Source organism: Notechis scutatus, chromosome 4 (genome assembly GCF_049901735.1).
Source record: "Notechis scutatus isolate UNSWTSFEM ecotype Mainland chromosome 4, rNotScu1.2, whole genome shotgun sequence".
Lineage (NCBI taxonomy): Eukaryota > Metazoa > Chordata > Lepidosauria > Squamata > Elapidae > Notechis > Notechis scutatus.
This window is the reverse complement of record NC_142012.1, coordinates 139,276,589-139,298,506: the sequence shown is the minus strand read 5'-3', so window position 1 is coordinate 139,298,506 and position 21,918 is coordinate 139,276,589. Positions and strand designations below refer to the sequence as shown.

Sequence of the window (21,918 nt, the reverse complement as noted above, 5' to 3'; positions counted from 1 at the left end):
GGTTCCACTTCTCCTGATCTTGAAATATTATAATCCTGGAGCTCGTTCTGAGTTGATCATCCTGCTTGCCATTTGATTTTACAATAGATTTATTTCTATGACATGAAAACATTGTAAAGCAAAGTTGAACTAGATTTAGGAATCATATGAATAGAACTAAAGAAGGGAAATTAAAGTTATAGCTATCCAAATCAGTGATGTAGTCAATTATTTCAAAGCATGAACTGTTATAAACATAGCCAGGAATATTTTCCTTAAAGTTGCATGTGAAATAAATATTCATACAAGCATAATTAATTAAATTTTTCCAGTAGACTATCAAAAGAATAAACTTGTTGGAAATGAAATTATTTATCATTGCAAATTATTTTAGAATAGAATAGAATGAATGAGCTGGAAGGAGCTAAAATATCTCTTCTTAAAATTCAAAAGGAAATGAATAATTTTGTGACCTGGTCAAGGCTACCTTTCCAAGATATGAGAAGATTTTTGTCTTAGTTTTATATAGTCAGGATTCTGAGAAAGAAAAAGACTCATACAGTATTTCCCATTGCACACATTGGATGTGTATTATAGACTGGATTATAGACGATGGATATATGAATTGGTCTACACTATATCAAACATTCATTGCTTGATGTCTCTATCATATTAAAAGATCTAAAGCCACCAGAACTTCTACAAAAGGGGCTCCAAATTATAATTTAATAGTTGTGGACTACATGGGAAAATATCATAATTTAAAATTATAGTCAATTACTTAAGTGTTCAGTAGAGGGGGCGTGCATAAGTGCACTAATGTGCCTATTGTCCATGTCATTGTATTTTTATTCTCCTATTCTTGTTCTCAGTTTTGTTTGACAAATTCCAATAAATTAAAATAAATTAAATTTAAATTAATTAGAATCTAATGGAATCTAGTTCCATACATGAACATAGGCACACATTCACTTAACGGTATGACACTTATGTACCATATCCACTCAAAAGCTGACTAGAGTCCTTAATACCAAATAATATTAAAGATCACGTGAAGTATTAATACCACTTTATAATACCTTGGTAAGGCCACACTTGGAATACTGCATTCAGTTTTTATCACCACGATGTAAAAAAGATGTGGGACCCTAGAAAGAGTTCAGAGAAGAGCAACAAAGATGATTAGGGGACTGGAGGCTAAAACATATGAAGAATGGTTGCAGGAACTAGGTATGTCTAATTTAAGGGTGGCATGATAGCAGTGTTCCACTATCTCAGGGGCTGCCACAAAGAAGAGGGAGTCAAGCTATTCTCCAAAGCACCTGAGAGCAGGACAAGAATTAATGGGTAAAAACTAATCAAGCAACCTAGTACTAAGGAGAAATTTCCTGACAGTTAGAACAATTAATCAGTGGAACAACTTGCCTCCAGAAGTTGTGAATGCTCCAACTCTGGAAGTTTTTAAAAAGATGTTGGATAATCATTTGTCTGAAGTAGTGTAGGGTTTCCTGCCTAGGCAGGGGGTTGGACTAGAAGACCTCCAAGGTCCCTTCCAACTTATTATTCTATTCTATTCTAGTTCTGGTCTCAGCCTTGGGTCCAGAAATGTTTAACTGCCATCCCTAATTGTTTCAACCAGTATTATCAATTGTTAGGAATATAAGTCACCTAACAGGTATTTGGGTTAGAAATATATAAACCAGGATAAACATTTTAAAACTTTATCTTTAAGAAAGTGCAAAACTGTAATTAGGTGTGGTTTCTCAAACGGCCATAAGATGGAGCCAGAAACCTGGTTTGTTTTAGTCTGAGTCTCAGAAGAGAGTGTGAGTAAGTCTTTTCCTTCTGTTGGAAAGTATTGCCGTTCCTCCATTTTTCCTAATTGACTGATATTCCTGGATTTAATGTAAGTCTGATACTGAACTGTTTTTGACACTGGAATTTGTTATTGGATTATCCCTGGATTGAACACTGACTGATTTACCTGTGAATGACTTTGGATTGCTTGTTTGGACTTGGCTTAACATTTCTGGAAGTAAAAACCTACATTTACTGTACAGTGTATCTGTGTGCTGTGTGTGTGTATTATTCAAACACTACTCTCAAATACGTCTCCCTGTATGCGCTCATTCTCCTAACGGGGAATTACCTCAACATCAATGATTAAAAATTTCCAGTAACTTTTATAAACCCAATGAGTTGATGAAGAGAATTTATGATAAACAGTGGCACTCTTAATTTTTACTTCACTTCGTCAAAATAGTGCTGAGTTTACAAGTGTTCTTGTGATACTAGTACCTAATGTTATAAAACCAAGTAAAACAATTCTTCTTTTTCCTTAGCATTATTTTTCCTTTAGCACTTGACAAAGTTTACTAAACTGTGTGAGTTCCCCATGTTGGAAACTGGCTTGTTTTTCCTTTTATCATGGAGTGCTTTCTTGTCTGCTGAAGCTGCTGGCCTTACAGGTAAGTATTTCATGGCATTGAAGTAATTAGGGGATTTGAAGTAATTAGGGAATTCAGTTTTCTTCTGTAATACAAAGGTATGTGTGAAATCATATAAAGATATGTGTGGAATTTGTGTAGTTTGATGGAGTGTTCAACAAAAAATGGAAAATGGTTGGAAAGTTTTTAGGAGGTAAAAATTCTAGTAGAAAAATATTAAGTAGAACTGTGTGTGTAGTTTTTTGAGAAAAATGAATATTTATCAAAAACAGCAACAATGGTTGTATGTAAAAATATATCTTTTCCTATTTTGTTATATGAATGTAAAAGCTGAGAACTGTACATCAGGAAAAACTTATAGATGAATGAAGTATATTAATGTGCTAACTAAAACATATGGTAGAAGAAGAATCAATACAGTAAAAAATGAATTACTATTGAATGAATGGGGACTGAAGGCAAAAGTGAGCAACTGTTATGAAAAAAGCTTGTTGAGCTTATGTGATCGTACTGAGAATGTGAATGAGGATTGATTTAAATAAAACATATGAAAAAAAATGAATAGATCAAGAGATGGGGAATCTGAGAATCTTGGTGAGTTTCTCAAGAATAAAATGTAAGAAATTTCAAGGAAAAAGGGAATCTAGAGTCTAGAAGATGAAAGTATTAAAAGTAATGGATAATTTCTTTAAATTTCTGGAATAAATTAAATGAATTGGAATAGTGAAATATCTGTAAGTCATATGAAAGAAATAGTGAAGAAATATGAAACTGATTTCTAATAAATATAGAATAAAACATTTATAAAGTATTAAAGGTAGGATACAAATCTAATAAATAAATATGTTTTATATAATTATAAAAAAATTAGTTTTACCCCTGTAATAGGATCCTTTATCGATTTCTTGGTTTTTTTTTTAGAAATGTTTGAAGATTTTTATTCAAAATCTATCATTAAAAAAAATGAAGCTACAGTTTTCTATGATAATTTTATTGCTGGACATATGGCCTCCCTAAGCATAAATTTCCATTTTTAGATCTTAAGACATACGGTAAAACCATGCGTATATAATTGGGAGATGTCATGTTTTCACACCTAAGTGACATACTGAAGTTTCTTTGATGGGATTTAGAAACTTCATCTGCCATCATCAGGCTTCTGTATTATGTTCGTCTGTGAGTCAGACTTTTACAGTTGTTTCAGTTTTAAATTTGGGGCTAGCCTACTGCTGTGCCAAAATGGTTTTTTCTTCATCCTGATTGGTTGGGAGTTTTGGTCTGTGTTTATTGGTCTTGGAGTTTTCTGTGTTCTGCTTGATTGGTGTTTCTAATATCTTCTGTCTGTTTTGTGGCTTTTTTGTGTCTTGATTGGCTGGTAACATTGTGTTCCTGTATTGGAGGCTTTTAGTGCAGCTTGGCTCCGAGTAAATGGACAGCTATCATTTGTTAGGAAACTAGATTTCATCTGGGTGCCTGGTTGGGGTGTGTTTGAGCTGGAGGTATCAGGGGGGATTTGTTTGTGCCCAGGTGTTTGCCTGGCTAGTGGTGTGGAGATTTTTTTGTTTGTGAGTGCAGGCTTCCAAATGATTGACAGTCTGGTGGAATTATCTCTTCTATTCATGCTTTCAGGTCTTTTTTCAATCTCTATGGCTTCTCTGATAATTCTGTGGCTGGGGTTTTCTATAGTGGCTAGGGTTTTGGTGCCATTGAAGTTGATGCTCTGACCTGTGGTTTTCATGTGTTGGACTAGTGAGGAAGTGTGTTCCAGCTTTTTTACTACATTTTTGTGTTCATTCAGGTGGGTACTTATTCTTCTATTGGTCTGTCCAATGTATGTGGCATGATGCACAAGGGACTTCGTATATGACTTGGTTTTCCAGGTCAATTTTATCTTTGGGGTTTCTAAGGATGGCTGCTATTTTTCTGTCTGTTTTGAAGGCAGTCTTGATGTGATGCCTGTGTAGTATCTTACTAATTTTGTCTGTAGTACCTCTTATGTAGGGCAGGACAGCTGTTCCATAGGTCTGTTCATCTTCTAGGTCTCCATTATGTCTCAATGTGTTTTTGTGGATCAAGCTGGTGATTTTGCTTTTGTGGAAGCTGTTGGCTGTCAGTACTTTAGTCAGGGTGCATAGTTCAGTCTTTATGTGTGTCTTGTCTGCCAGGCATTTGGTTCTGGCGATTAGTGTTTTGGCCACGGAGTTTATCTGTGCTGGGTGGTGGTGGGATTGGGCATTGAGGTAGCGGTTGGTGTGTGTTTTCTTCTGGTATATGGTGTGTCCTAGTTTGCCATCTGTTTTTTTGTAGATTAGTACATCTAGGAATGGTAGTTGTTTGTTTCCGTTTCCATGGTGAACTTGATTTTGGGGTGTATGCTGTTTAGGTGTGTTAGGAAATTGTTTAGGTTTTCTTTTCCATGGGGCCAAATCACAAATGTGTCATCGATGTATTTTAACCATAGTTTGGGTTTGTGGGTGGCATTAGCCAGGGCTCTGGATTCGAATTCTTCCATGAACAGGTTTGCAATGACGGGTGACAGTGGTGATCCCATAGGGGCTCCTTCAATTTGCTTGTATCTTTGTCCTTTGTATATGAAATATGTGTTGGTTAAGCAGTGTTCTGCTAGTTCCATGAGGTGTTTAGCTGGTTGGTATTTATTTTTGATGATTTCAAGAGTTTCTTTTATCGGGACTTGAGTGAATAGTGAAACCACGTCGAAACTTACAAGCAGATCTTCTTGTTCCACGTGTAGATCTTTGATCATTTCCACAAAAAAACAGATGGCACACCATTCTGGCACAGCAGTAGGCTAGCCCCAAATTTAAAACTGAAACAACTGTAAGAGTCTGACTCACAGACGAACACAATACAGAAGCCTGATGATGGCAGATGAGATTCTGGCGAAACATTGCTACAACTTTAAAAGCACAAGTATAATGACATGGGAAAATACCCGAACAAAGCTGAAGAACATATACATATATATTTCCTGCAAGCATTTTAAATACAATTCTCTGTTATACGATTTAGCATTTAGTTGAACCTCTATCGTTTTCTTTCTTCCAATCATTTGTGGAGTCCAGAATAAACTATTTTTTTTAATTCTTTAATGAGGAAAAACTTAAACCTCAGCTAAAAATACCAATAATCATTCCAATCAATTGAATCCCATGATTATCCAACAGATTTTTCATATTATATATTTAATACATTATTTGTTCTTCCATGGTGACAATCAATACGGCATATACAAAGCTTTCAGGAGCATCAGAAGTAATTTCATTGCTTGATCATAAGTAGCTTTAAGTGGATCAACATCAACATCTTGGTCAAGCTGAGAAAGCTCTAGAGTATGTAATCAATATGGATCAATACATTTAGCACTTCTTAGCTTCAGAAACAAACACACATCATTCCTAAATTCTAAAAACCAGACCAGACAAGGAAAAATGGAAAAGTAAAACCAATATCAAATCCAGATTATAAATTACCTTAAATCAATTAATGTAATTATAATTATTATGTAGTTTATAGTATAATTTTAATTTACTGCAACAGAGATGAGGTCCAAGGCATTAAAGGAATAAATGTGATCCTATGTGATCAGCTTTGCAATATTTTTTTTTGAAAATAGCATGTTCCCGGGTTACACTTCTTCATACAGACACAAACTCAATTTCATGCTCACTTTTATGTTCTATTCCATATCTTATTACTGTTTTACATTTTCTACATAGTTTTTCTCCTCTCTTAATTTTCTCAATTTTATTTTAATTATCTCATATCAATTCAAATCATTATATTTATGCTTTTGTCTGTCCTGTTTCAATTTCATATTTTCTTTTCTCATTAAACAAATTTTCTCCTGTTGTTACTAATTGGAGCATGCCACCTTTATATCTTTTAATTTTATCCATTCAACTCTTATTTAAGCTTCAATATATACTTTGAGATTATTACATTCAATATAATACATAACTTCCAATCGAATTCTGCTTGGTAGATTCTTAAAATACACACTATATTCATAAAAAGTGATTATAAATATATGTAATTAAAACAGTCATTCAATTCCAATTCAATTCTATCATTAATATTCATTAAAGTCTTAACATCTTTAACATTACTTTTCAATTAAATATCATACTTCCTTGGGAACACTTATAAGCTTTCCATAATTATTTTTTCCCCTATTTCTCTTCCCTTATATTTTATAAAAAATTAAATAATTAAAATGTCAACCAAAACTTTCTCTTCTTATTTTCTTCCTGCACATTCTTTTCTGGTCGAGTTCTTCTTTGAGGTGGCCATTTCTGACCACTGCTGCAACCGCCTTCAGGAAAGGAAGTAATGGCCAGCTGAGGAGGAGAGATGTGGCTCTCCTCAACCCTGCTGGCAGTCTCCCCCCTCTTCACCACCTCTATGGGGTGGCTTAGCCCCAAAACCAGCTGGCTCGGGGCACTCCAGCAGCCAGCACAGATCGAAACCACGCACGATTGCAGTTTCGATCTGTCCGCGAAGAGGCTCAAACCGGAAGTCAGCAATTTATATCTAGAATTGGATAAATTAACTTTATGTGCTAATTCTGGGTCCTGTGCCTGCATATATGAAGCTTCAACTCACCTGCTGCTTGCGAAGTCCAGTTCCTAACAGGCTGTAGATCGGTATTAGTGTGAGGCCTAGGGGTTGGGGACCTCGAGTTATATTCTTGGAATGCTATGTTGAAGAAGCAGCTGTGGAAGCTGTTTTTTGTGGGTAACCTTTTTGGCACCCATCTTTTTGCATGTGCACCCCCAAAATGTAATATGTTCATGTCCCTCGTACATGTGCCTCACCCCTGTGTATGTGTGTGCATTCCCATGCATGTGCATGCAACCCCATGTATAGGCATGCATCCCCACACGCCCCCTGCACATGCACAGCAGAGGTGGGGTGATGGCTCACATGCACACAGAGAAGGCTCTGCATGCCACTTCTGGCATGCATGCTATAGGTTCGCAATCATGGTGCTAGGCAATTAAGTCAATAGATGATTTGTTGGCTGGGGCCTGTCTTTGAAATTGTTGTGGTAGGGTATTTGGAAAACCTGAAGATAGGCTAGGACAGGCCATAATATTCAGGTGATAGCAGGCAGAGGAAGATATGCTTGCAATTGACCACATATGGGAACGCAGTTCTGCTATCTTCAGTTGATTGTCCTTCTGGTCCCAGAAGTCATTCTGAAGTCAGGTCACTGAATCCTCAGTGATCACAACCTCCAACTAATGACAAATGATCTTTCCTTGATGAGGCATTGACCCAGCATGTTTTACCAAGGTTAAGGGTGGCTATCACAGGAAAGCATTAATGGCTTCCAGAGGGTCTACTTCACATATAACTTAAAGAGAGACCCTTTGCTAAAGTTGGGCTACAGGCACCAGCTGGGTTTATTATATACTGTATATAGCCAGGGGTCTGGGTTTCAGAGATAGTATGATATTTTTTTTTGCCAATAATTTAATAGGTGTTTGACAAAGCCTTAGTCATTACCTGGAGTGGATGGAGGTTTCTTTTTGATGGTGCCTTCTCCCTGGAATTGTATTCATATTGCGGAAAACCTGACACAATTTATGCAAGTTTTAAGGACCTGGTTCTTCCCTAAGCTGACATGTTGCTTAGTTGAATGTTTTATACAATTAGGCCTGGTTTGGCCATGTTGTAAAGGACTATTATTGGTAGCTTTTATAATAAGCCTTCCAGGGTTGGTTAGGTTGGGTGACTGTAAGTTTATAAAATTTAAAATTTCATTTTATTTGAAAGACTCATTCAAAGGAAAAACAAAACTGCAAAATTTTGCTTATAAACTTTTGCTTAACTGCTTATATATTAATAGAAATTTGTTAGCAGTAGATTAGGAAATATATTGTCTTATTTACATTATGATACAGAGATGTCATTGTAGCAGTATTTTTGCAGGTTATTCTGCTGGTTCCTTTCTCCTTGATCACATGTCATCTTTTTCAGGACCAAATCCATCCTTCAAACATATAATGCATAATAAAACATATTCATATAATAATATCTATCATCTTTCAAATTTGCAGATCAAAATAGGGATAATATCAGAAGGAAATTGAATATTTTCACTAATAAAACTGTCCAATAATATAATGCAGTTGAGAATCCATTGTAATGCTATTTTATTTGTAACAGTAAACTCTAGCTACTTGCATATTTTAACTATCTCTGTTGTGCAAATCCAGTTCCAGAGTGCAATCTTACACATATTTCCCTGAGAGGAGATCCCAGTGGAGTCAAGAGGCTTATTTCTGGCTAGACAATAACTAATTGATGTGTACAATAGAAATTAATCTTGGTGATATTATTTTTAACACAATCATTTTGTTATGCAATATTGCATGTTTCTAAGAAAACAACCTGAACAGTTGCTTTTATTCTGTAATTATTGACTCAATTAGCATCAAAATCTTAGAAAAGCACCTCCAGATTGCAAAATGCTTATTTTATAAGATAGCAGTCCTTCTCTTTGTCTGTGTTAATAATGTCATAGCTAGAAATATGAACCCTAAATTACCAAATGATGTATTGTGTTGTTAGGTGACATCCTGATAAGAAAAGTATGCCAGGTATCCTATGCACACTTCAAAAGTTTAGCCAATTGAGAATTTACCAGATTAGGATATTATCATATTAAATATCAGTGTTGTATCTGGATGATTTCATAGCGATTCTGAACAGTTAGACCAAGGATGAACAAATAATTTTCTCAATCGGCCACATGAGAAATGGGGACTGTTGTGAATAGCCGAGCCAATAGGCTGAACTTAAATCTGTTCAATTGCGTGCATGGTGTACACTTATTTACATTTGATTTCTAATTTTTAATTGACATCACATGGGCAGCCAAAATGCCAGATGTGGCCTGGAGGCCAAAATATACCCAGTTCTGAGTTAGACATCTTCAAACAACAAAGCATCTGTATAGATGTATAGTAATCAGGTCACATTACAGCAAGATGCCAGCGCTTCCTAACCTCAAATTATTTTGATCAAAGCTAAATTCTAGTCCATTGAAGCAAATTATTATAACACCTTCCTATGGCTTTTTATAGGCAGTTAATGTTGTTTAATTATTTTTCAAGCAAGCAATTTCCTTCCCTCCCCTTCCTCCCCTTTTCCTTCTGAATACGTTCTAGGAAGAAATGAAAATAGCTTAATATGTGTCTATTTTTTATTTTTATCAGGAATAGTGGCAGTTCTTTTTTGTGGAGTTACACAGGCCCATTACACATACAACAATCTGTCAGAAGACTCCAAAATGAGAACTAAACAGGTAACGTATGCAGTCTCCCCATCTTTCTGACCCCCTGTTTGCTTTATATCTTCTGCAATAGTAATTGGGTATGTCACAAAGCTGACAATATAGTCTGGATTTCATTAAAACAAAAAAAAAAAAACCCCAAAGCTTTTATCTTCATTAAGAGAGAAGTATATTAACAACTGAACTTTGCTCACAAAAGCTTTGGCAATTCTTCTGCTAAGCAAAATTTAAGAAAGGTCTGTTTTTCTTTTGAGGCCAGAAGCATCAAATGTCATCATAGATATGAAATATGTAGAGCTGGTGATAGTTTTTAGTGCGTTTTATCAAATCAGCCTGGGCCTCTACTGGATATATACTTTGCTCAAGGGCTTATAGCTTGATAGAATTTCTATCTTGTCTTTTGCTTGGAATCACTGACGCACACATCTCCATGTCATCTCACAAATGGGGATTAAAATTCCTTTAGGTGAAGCATGCTTTTCAAAACTGAGAACCATAATTCAGGGAAGATAGCTCTTTTGTACTGCAGTTTCTAATAATGAAGTTGATCTGCTTTGTTGCCATAAATAGATAGAGTGGATAGACCATGTTTAATGATGTGGTAACATCCAATTTGATGGTGATGTGCATTATGTTTCTTTTTTTCAAAATATGACTGTTTCAGGTACCTCCTGTTTATTCCACCAACTCAGACCCATTAAGTCCAGGTAAATATTGCAGGGGTCAGATTTTCAAATAAGAAAAAGTACAGGCCAAGGAGTTCTGTAAGGAATATAATACCTGGAGTAGATGAATTGTCTGAATGATCTCCAGGTTCTAGACAAGGGTCAAAGTAGGACCCCTAGGGCCAGATGCGTCGCATGCAGACCACTCCAACTCCAGCTCTGTGAAAAGATAAAATATCGCGATATATCACGTGACAGCAACGTGCTGCCGTAAGTTTGGCACCCGTGTTCTAGAGAAAGAAAACACTTGAACATACATCTTGTTGGGGCAGAAGTTTTGCAGGATCAGAAATTTTAAAATTAAAGTTCTATAATCAGTGAAAATAATCAGTCACCTTATTTTCAACATCTAAGCACTCTATTTCTAACCCTCATGTAAATAATTGGTGCTTTCATTGGTTCTTTGTTCAACCTCCTTACCTTGTTATGCTTTAGTGCCTTTAGTATTAGTTTTGATACATCACATCACTTCTAGTTATTGTTTTCATAATCTTTTATTACTTCTATAATAAAAAACTATACTTGTTACTGTTCAGATTTTTTTACTTGTGTAAATGTTCATCTTAATTGCCCATGAACTCCTAAAATGAAAAAACTTCATAGATAATTTCTCATGTGCTTATAGCTGGTTTTTTTTACTATAGTCCTAATATGACTACATAATAATCCTAAACTTCTACTCCAAAATTGTATCTTAACAGCAGCACAACAAATATTTCTGCAGCTAGTCAGATACCATCATCATAGATTCCAATCTATGACTTACCTTTTATAGATGAATTATCTAGCCATAACAAACTTGAAAAGCATCATCCAATCAAGAATTCAGTATTAATCAAAGTCAATCTGTGTAGAATAAATGTCTATATCTTTGTTAATCAGACCCATTTGTACATCTGGATTACAATAAAGCAAATCATTTGGTTCATAGAAGTGGTTGGACGATTTGCTGTTCCCTTATTTGACCACTGTTAAGTTTGAGGCATGGGTTTAATGAACGGAGACCAGACTGTAAACCGTGAACTTCAGCTCTTTATTCACAAGCATAACAGAGACAAAAAAACCCGGCTAGCAGTCACTCTTTATAGAGTAAGATGCTATCCGGATAACCAATGGATAGCGTTATAGCGTTTGAATCTTGGCGCGCCCGCCAACAGCCAATCAGATTGCTCGGAATGAACCAATCATAACTTGCCATTATATGGGCCAATAGGAAGTGCAGGATTACGATCCTGCTATGCAAATGAATCTTTATTAAATACATTTCTTTAGTTCACAACAACCACAGTATTTGATCACTGCATCATAATTATTTGCTGAGTTGTGATTTATCAATATGCATACATATTATGATATGTCTGGTTGTAACATAGAAAAGATAGAAATGATAGCAGTAGCAAATGAAATATGGAATAGAGTGGAATGGAATGCCTGCTCACCACTACTGGATTTTTTCCAATTAGAAAGCAATGTATTTAATTTTCATGAGCAGATTGTGAGCTCACAGTCATCTTTAGTATCTAATTTCACCTCTTGTGTCAAAAAATGCAATCAAGCCAAACTGTTGGAGATTATCCATTAGTAGGTGAAGGCATTAAAATCCCAACCTTCAGAATTCTGTATGCCCTATAAAGCATTGCATTTAATTGTTTTTCTTCTGATCAGGCTCCTCAAGAATTCCTGGTAGCTATTGTGAAGTGCCCGCACTGGTAATATTTAAAAGTATGTAGGTTAAGTATAAATGTTTTATTACATGCAATAGAGAGCCAGTTAGGCGGTGAAGGCATCAGGTTAGAAACTAGGAAACCATGAGTTCTATTCTCACTTGGACACAAAGCCAGATATGACCTTGAAACAGTCACTCTCTCTCAACCCTAGGAATTGGGCAATTGCAAACTATTCCAAAAATCTTGCCAAGAAGATTGAAAGGATATCATCAGACAAGTCCTGGAGTCAACATTGAGAAAACAAAAAAGGGAGTCAAAGGGACAAAGAAAATTGGCTTGTGAAGGGGAAAAAAACAAAATACCAAGGATTTCATTTTGTTGTCTTCCATTAAATAATCTGGAGTCACATTCAGAAGCCCATTTGAAATAAAAGTGGGAAAACAGACAAAAGTTATCAGATGTTTCATCAAAACAACCACTTAGGCTCAGTTTGGGAAGAGCAGATTAATTGTCTATAAAAGGATTGCCCTATCTAGCACTGCAGCAAAATGTAGTGGACCATGTCCAGAAAGGTTTTATTAAAAAGAATGAGGTCTTTCTTTTGTCAGTCTTAGACAAAACCACTTGTCTATCTAGCTAAATGTCATACTATTCCATATAATGCCAGATATAAAAGGATAGCTGTTTGGATAGTATTCCAAATACTTATTGCTAAGAAGTAGCTGTAGTGCAGCTAGTGCTAGCTATTAAATTCAGAATCCACACCAAAGCTTTAGCTTTTTTAATGACTGTGAAGTAGGCACTTTGGAAATTTACCATATAGCTCTGGACAATACAGAAAGCTTCAAGGAGTCCAACCATCCTGACAAGGAAGTTAGTAATGTTAGTTTATTATATTGATTATATTGACCGTAATGTCAGGATTTATTGGTACTTATTGTACCAGTGACTTTTGACTTTCAACAAAGTAGAAAACATTCTTGGTCTAGAAAAAATAAAGGAACTGATGGTTAGCAAGATAGTATTTTTGGCAAGTAAAATATAATTTATTATGTTCCCGAATAACCTATTAATCTTGAATTTTAAAATAATTAATAACATCTTCAAATAACTAGCATAATTTCCTATATGCATCAGAAGTAAATATTACTATTGACAAATATCCACAGTACATTTTCAGGGAGGAAATGAACTAACATCATAATAGCAGCCTTTTTTAAAAAAAAAAATCAAATGAATAATATTTATTCATAGTCTTTATAAGGAATGGCCATTAATTTAACTAATTTAAGAAGACAAAGAAATTTAATTTTCTACCACAATTCTTCATTTCCTAATAAAGCTTTATTTTCAATAAATGTAGATCCATCAACATCCAGATTCGTATCCCCTTTACTTATGTGACTGATATTGTTTTCCAACTCCCCAAGATGTTAATATACTGATTAATATTTTCTTTATTTATTGAAAATTGAGACATATTCAAAACATATTGTCCAAAAAATTGGTTCAAACCATATTTGCAGCATTCAAACTGGTAGCTAGCATCACATCACAGTAAGGCCCCATCTTTGAGGGTGGGGGGAGAGATCTATCTTTAGATAGGACATCTGCTTTCCAAAGCATGTAGTATTATATTGATGGACTCCATCTTTGTGTTACAAATACTACTGCTCTATAGATGTTCATGATGCAATTTTCTCCAGTATATAATAAGGACAAAGCAAACTTACAGACAGGCAACACATAGCATTAAAGAAGCAAGCATCTCAGTTGAACATGGCTCATAGGAGGCAGAAGATATCCTTTTAATTGAATTGCTAATAGCCTGTTTATGCCAGACCAAAATTTCTGTTGAAGGCCTTTGATTTAGGGAAACTATAAACATACCAGATGGTAAGTAACCTTGTTAACCTTTATTTTCTAGAATATAAAGCATTTTACCTATAGACAGATAGTTTCAAATGTTAGTCTATTCTTCCCTCTCTACAGAAGAACATACTGGGTAATTTATAAAGTTATAAGGATTAGATTTAAATCATCCACATCTTGAATATAAGTAGTGTCTGGAATAATTAAAAACTTTGCAAATGATTTGCTATTACAATAAGATTAGTAATCAGACAATTCTGTTTGATTGGAAAGAGAATGTGGATGTATGCTAAGTATATCCTCTGAACAGATGTGCCAAAAGTTAAGAAACTCTAGTGGTTATCAGAATCTTTTACAACAGTGTAGAAAACATATACCTTTACATGGACCTATAGTAACCTTTCATTATCATATATTGTATTAATTAGCCCAAAAATGTGTATACACAATGTTCTTGTGCGTATAGAAACACATCCCATTCAATTCAAGGGAGACACCATATCTTCCTATCACAGGGATCTACTAGAATATTAAAATAGTGTAAGATGAAGGAAACTTTGGTGTAACTCAGAACATGTATATGCAGAAGAAATAATAAATTTTGCTGGTTTTCAGATGAGTGCTTCCAAACTTTAATATTTTTTTTTTACAAAAAGTAAATAAAAATAGAAGTGATGGGACTTAATATAAACTTAGTATATACAATAAAAAATATGTGTTATTCAAAATGCTAGCTGAAAGAATAGAATTTCTGTACAGATAACAGTATACTATACTGTACTATACATATATTGTTAGCAGAAATATATCTATTTCTATTTCTTTATTTAGATGTTTGTCTGTCAGGCTTTTGATAAAGAGTAGGAGAAGGGAAAAAGTCCTGTGCACATTTTATAATGGTATATATACCATTTTATGGTTTAAAAATATAGCACATTCACAAATTATATTCCTTGTCACCCCTTGTGCTCTTTCAAACTGAATTCTGCCAAACACCTTTCCAATGTCTCATTGTAACTGCTATGGTTTTAGCTTTCTCTCTTGACACCTTTCTCCTTACTAGGGACAAAAATCATTATTCTAATCATCAGGCAGAGATGGAATCTTCACACACACATTAAATAGCTCACACAGCAATCCAATAAGCAAATCATATCCTTTTTTAAAAACATTGCACTCTATACCTGCAGATATTTTTAAATTTCCAGAGTCTCCATGATCTTTTGTTAATTTTCTTCTACACTAATAGCATACAGTTCAGTGTAACTCTTTGACCCAACCCTTTGACCTTTTGTATCATTCCTATCCATCTTCTCATGTTACTAGCTAAAAAAATTCCTCCTCCTGGATTATATTGCATTGATCAAAATTTTGCAGTCCCCTCCCCATCCATCTCTGATTCTTGCATGGTTTCCAAATTTGGCATTGCAGTCTCCAAACAGAAGCAGCACATCTTGCTTCTATGTTCTGTCAATTTCAGATTGAGTGTGACCCTCAAACGCACCAGTTTTGTCTTCATCTGTATCAGTGGTTGAAGCATAAACTTGGATAACCATCATATTAGTGGGGTTTCCATGAAGTCTAATTTATAATAATCCAATAACTAAAGAACCATTTAGTTTTTTCTATATTCTTCCTATGAAATCCATGCTATTCCTTTTTCTATCAATGTATTAAGTATTAAACATATGATGATCTTATGTTTGAAAGTATCCAATTTCAGTCAATTTCCATTTGGTGATGCCAAACATGTTATTATGTAAATGATTCATTTCATTTTTCATTAGTTTCTGTTTTCCCATATTCATGATTTTCCCATACAGTCCATATTTGCACAATAATTATCTCCAGCTTCAGGTTTTCTTTCTTGCATGGCATTATTAACAACTAAACGTCCCAAAGGCTTGAATCAAGTCACATCATAAGCATCATTTTTATTCTGGAAGATCCGCAATGCTCCTCAATGATGCACTGCATGACATCTGACTTGAGGGATCCATCATCTGGCACTTTGTAGTCAATTATTTTATCTTGTCCAACTATGTGGTTTTCTTGGTCAAATTAAGTTACCATTGTCTTTTCCCACATGGCATGAAATAATGGCATTGCCTTTGTCACTGAAGTGATCTGGTATCCACCTATATCACTGCTGTCCAATATAGGCACCTGATTGCTTTAGTTTAGTAGCTGGGATGACCTTCATGCCTTGGCTGACCTTGCTGGAATTATATTCTTAGTATACACTTCCAATATTTTTTATTTATCACTCCTAGCATCTTCTACTCCCTGGTAAAGGTAAAGATAAAGGAGTTCCTGCGGATTTTACTCGGCTAATTATTGTCAACTATAGGGGATGCTGCTTATCTTTGTTTCAAAGCCATTGAGCCAGTGCTATCTGAAGACATTTACACAGCCCCGTGGCCAGCCAGACATCATGGAGTGCTTACCTTACTGCCAAAGTGGTACATATTTTTCTAGCCACATGTGCATGCTTTTGAACTGCTAGGTTGGCAGAAGCTGTAGTAAGAACAGAAGCTCACCCCATTGTGTGGCATTTGGGTCTCAAACCTGGGTTGCCGGCTTTCCAACTGACAAGCCCAGCATTTTAACTGCTGAGCCATCACACCTTCCTCCTATCCCCTGGATCAAGCAATATTTATCATTTATTATTTAAAACATAGCAGGACTTTTGGGGGGAAGGAGGAATCATCTATTCTCCTGTACAAAGGAACATTAAAAACTCTTCTGCCAAATGAAATATGTCTAGCACAAGGAAATCATCCAGGCTAGCAGAGACCCTCCAGAAATTCATGCAAGAGCCCTTTCACCTCAATCTGTTCTTTTGCTCATTTCACCTAGAAAAACAAACTGCAATCTTCATAAGAAGTAGAGTAGTAAGATTTGAAGGAGTTTCTTTTCATGCTGGCTGTTTAACATTTTTTATCTGCATTGATTTTTTTTTTTGTCCCCAAATAGAACAAGAAATATTGCTAGCTGTCCAAAGAAACATGTATCAGGTGCAATTGCTTCCAACTGGCTTCACAAAAGATTTCACTATATTTCACACTACAGAAGTAGCATTTCCTGTAACTTGCTTGACAACAGTGAGGTGTGATTTTTAAAAGTTGACCCAATTATACTCAATTCATTAGTCATAATCAAGACTGAAAAAAAGACTACCATGCCCTTTTTCTCATCCTGAGAAGAAAGCCTTGGTGGACTTATGAAGAGATTCTTAAAGGGTCAAAATGTGATTGTAACATTGGTTTCTGGACATTTTTGTTCTTCCATCTCTCCACAACATCCTCTGCTTATTCCTTCCTGAAGGTAGTGTAGGACCATGGCAGCTTTACTTTCTTTGAAAATTTCAAAAGTCATTTTACTCAAAGCATCACTGAAGCAAATCACCCATTTGAACCTTTGTACAGTCTTAACATACACAACAGTCTAGCACTATCTGTAAAATTATTTTATTATTTTATTTCTACAAATACTTAGGATCAGAACTGGAAAATTCTGATTTATTTAACTCTTTTTAAATAGGTTTTTAACACAGAACACTGTTTAAACTTTGTGCCTTGGAATGAAAGAAAACTGCATGAACAGTCATGGTCAGAGATACCATAAAAAGGAGATTCAAGGACAGCTACTATAGCTGCCTACAACTAGCTTAGATTAACACTCTCTCTTTGCATTATTTGCATTATTTGTTTTGTGTTTGTTGAAGATTTAACAATTTTCTCATGTGTGCACAGATCTAATAACGTTGTCTTTTTTAACTGATCCATATTTTTAAAATATAAAAGCATGAATTGAAATCCTGTTAAGTTGGCTTCAAAGGACCTTGCATATTGGAAGCAGTTTTATGTTGAACAGTGACCTTTCTTATTGAGTGATTCTTAAATAAATTGTTCTAAGGTGGATTTTTTTTTCAGAATAATATTCACCTTCTAAGGGTTAATTTAATGAGCCATGGTAGCGCAGTGGTTAAAATGCAGTACTCCTAGCTACTTTTGCTGGCTGCTGCTGCAGTTAGGCAGTTCAATTTTCACTAGCTCAAGGTGGACTTGACCTTCCATCCTTCTGAGGTCAATAAAATGAAGATCCAGATTGTTGGGGGAATATACTGACTCTGTAAACTGCTTATAGAGGGCTGTAAAGCACTGTGAAGTGGTATATAACTCTAAATGCTATTGCTATTGCTAAATGTCTCCTTTTAATATGTTAAGAGAAAGCACATCTAAATCTGGCACTGGGAATGTCAAGATTATAAGCAGAATCCAAAGACAAAACCATGAAACAATAAAAATAATCTTAGACGATCATAAACAAGAATAAATTAGCTTTTGATTTGCTTTCCTGGTTTAAAAATACAATTGCTCATCTAATTGGCAGTTTTAGAGTTTTATTAGTATTATTTTCATACATGTTTTCCATCATTTACATATTAATTCAGACCTATAAATATTTTTTTCTTCTCAACCATTGTAGAGAAACTACAGAACAACACTATTTCCTAGAATGTTCTGTGTGCTCTTATCTGTTTTTAAATTTAGGATAGTTCTGGATATTTTTGTAAGATCTCACTTGCCTTATGCAGAACAATTTATCTGTGGATATAATTACCTTCGATTTGTAATTAGGAGATCTGGAGAAATCCATCACAAGGATAATTATATTATCCTTTCCAAATAATATAATTATCATATGCTGAATTAGGAATATATCCATAGAGTTCACTTCAAAATATTGCATTCACTAAAATTTTAAAATTACTTAAGATTCTGGAGAACCGGTAGCAGAAATTTTGAGTAGTTTGTAGAACCAGCAAATACCACCCCTGACTGGAGATTTTACAGTATCCTTCCCCTGCCACACCCACCAAGCCACGCCCACAGAACCAGTAGTAAAAAACTTTGAATCCCACCACTGATCTGGAAGATTGTTAAGTAAACAATTATTGTAAAAGGATATATGGTATATCTACCAGATGGCAAGTAGTCTTGTTAGCCATGCAGCCATTATGGTTCAGTCAAAATTTTTGTCAGATTTTATGGGCACAACAGATGTCACACACAAACATTCCCTCCTCCAAACTGCAAAGCCTTAATTTTACCATCACAGTTGCCATATTGACTTTCTTGATCAAACCCTGCAGATATCCCTGGAGATGTCATTTTTCACTATATAGACCTGTTTTTAGCAGTCTGCAGCCTTTCTGACTTCTTTGGCCTTTTAGGACTAAGACAATATTAGTGTTCTGTCATAGTAATTTAGAATGTAATATCTATCAGAAAAGAAATATTAGATTATGACATACCAGCAACAGGTGATAGCAGTTTTTTTAAATTAAGGAAACAAAATCATTATCCTGAACTCAAAAGCTTGGCATAGAATGGATTTTGATATGTTAGGCTGAAAGTTTTTTCTTTCAGCAAACAGAAGTTAAGAAAATAAATTGTATTCTATCTCCTCAGAAACAGAATTGATTGCCAGAGGTTAGGACTATAATAGCAAGATAAAAAAATGTTATATTTATAAGGTGCTTGGAGAGAGAATGAGAATGTTTTTTTTCCTTTTGAACCGTGAACAGTAATCCAAATGTAAGTGCAAAATTAAAAAAAAGTAAACCATTTTTATCTTTTTGTCTTAGTGATTTTGGGGCCACTGGCTTGGAATGCAGAAATGACTTCTTTCTGATGAACAAGACATAGCAATGAATCCTTAAAAGATTCACAGCTCCATCTGTCAGTTCAGTGGTATAACAAAAGAGAATTTGGCTTCAAAATGTGCCTTTTCTTTTGTTGAAATCTACTTTTCTGTGCCCCCATGTGTGTGTATATGTGAATTATGTCAGGTTTGAAAGATTTGAAATTCTACCAGCCCAGATTCTATTTTCTTGGGTCAGAAAAATTACGTGCACCTTTCTTCACAAACTGTAAGAAAGAACACCATAGTTAGTAACTAATAAAAAATTTTGTGAGCATTCTCAGAAGCAAGCCATGGCCATGTTGGAGAATTTACATAACAAGTTTGTCACATGCAAATTGGCTACGGAGAAATTCAGTGAAGGAAGCCAATGTATCCATAAATAATTGTTTCCACTATCATATTACTCATATTGTTAGGAAGAGTTTTCCTAAGATTTTTTTTAAAATTACACCAAATTATCAAATAAGCAAGTGAACATAATGACCACCAGAAAAAAAATCATAAAATTGGATCTGGTTATCTGGTGATCCACTTCAGCAACCTCAAAATTTATGAACATAACTCCACACTCAATTACAGTCGTAAGTCGAGAAATACTTGTATATTAACAGAGAGCAAACTCTACCGTTACTTGCACTGATGATGTTACCTAGTTGACTAATGAAACATTTCCAAGCAAGCAACAAAGCTCAAAGAGCACCAAAGACTCTGTGAAGAAAATGAACATACAATCCCATTATCTCCCAAGCATACAACTTGTGCCTAGGATGGTTAAGGTTAAAAATAATTTGGGCTGAAACAAATAACATTTTCACATCAAAAGGGAGAATCTCTTGTAAAGGAAAGAGGAGATTGAAATGTGCTATGGAGAGAGCAAGGTAGGAGCTGCAGTTAGATTGGGAATAGGCAGAAAACATGGCTGGCAAACCGGATGGGGCTTAGACAGTGTTAGCTGTTGAAAATATACGAATTTAGAATGGACTAAAGACCATTGAAGAGGGTTCCTCACTGGAGAAGAACGACAACAAAGCTTCAAGGATTTGATGCACCTTGCATAGAATTCCTGAAGGAAAGAGAGGATCTCAAGATCAATAAGTTTATCTGAATCCCTTGATTAATTCTAAAGAGGACTGAATATAGCTACCTTACTGACTTCAAAAGAAGAATCTTTTTTGCAGACTGAGAAATAATCATTGAATGGAAGAGTGGTGAGAGTCATAAAGTGATCAGCTTTTAGTACATTCTTTACTTTGGCAGTTAAGCTAAGAAAAGGAAAGGGGATTTGAACTTCTGTTTTTTTTATTTGCTTTAGTGGCATGCCATTTCCAGAACTATATAACTGTAAAAGTAAACCTTCCAGGAAAAAAAACCTTTTTATTTTGTAATGTTATAAAGAAAGAAAGAAATGAATTGGTCCACAAGATAGTTATGGTGCACTGGATACTTACTTGCTTTTCACTTTAAATTAATGGAATATTCATACTATGTATGAGATGGTTGGTTTGATTTTTGCTTTGTCATTGTGAATGTTATGCTTTGTAAAGCATAGTTTATAGTATAGCAGTATATGTGACTCACATCACTGTATCATATTCAATAAACCATGACTTAAAATCATGAGTTAATGTTAAGTGTAAACTTAAGTTGCTTTGACCCTTTGGGACACATATGCAAAGAGCTGGCAATTCATCAAGAAAACTCATGATATTAAGTCCACATTGTCTACTTTTCCATAATAAAAGCCTCTAATCCCATCCCCAAAGTGTGTTTCTGGAAATGTGTCAAAATGTGGTTTTTCCAACTGATATAAAACTTACATACACGCAGACAAACACACTCCTCCTTTAAGGATAGACAATCTGTTTCAGTTTGAGAACTTCTTTTGCTGGGACATAGATATGTGACATGTGCAGCAGGCAACGAGAATAAAAACGAGAAATAATATATAAGGACAGGATGCAATTTTCCAAGTACTCTGGATGTTCCAAAAATTATTGTAATGCTTTAAACTTTTCCTTAAATTTAATATTGGTGCCATGTTAACATAATAGCTTCATTACATACCACGTTGGACAAATAGCTTCCAGGTGCATTGGTGTGGGCACAGATGTTTGGTTTGTACTCAGAACAAAACATTTTGAATTGGCTGTGTTCCAAATGAACAGAATTTGAAAGGTCACACGAGTAGGTGGGAT

General features: G+C 35.0%; 1 protein-coding gene and 1 long non-coding RNA gene across 2 annotated transcripts in view; one reads left to right on the top strand and one right to left on the bottom strand.

Moving 5' to 3' along the window:
* LOC148130941 (uncharacterized) overlaps positions 1-10,597 on the bottom strand; it is a 38,180-nt gene extending 27,583 nt beyond the window's left edge. Inside the window, exon 1 of the long non-coding RNA XR_015749483.1 lies at positions 10,528-10,597. This is a non-coding gene — a long non-coding RNA (uncharacterized LOC148130941). The remainder of the gene's footprint in view (positions 1-10,527) is intronic.
* The window catches only part of SLC9A9 (solute carrier family 9 member A9), a 242,481-nt gene that overhangs the window by 90,549 nt on the left and 130,014 nt on the right, over positions 1-21,918 (top strand). The window contains exons 8-9 of the mRNA XM_026664681.2: positions 2,342-2,447; positions 9,671-9,759. Of these exons, the coding sequence (XP_026520466.1) occupies positions 2,342-2,447; positions 9,671-9,759 (195 nt within the window). The remainder of the gene's footprint in view (positions 1-2,341; positions 2,448-9,670; positions 9,760-21,918) is intronic.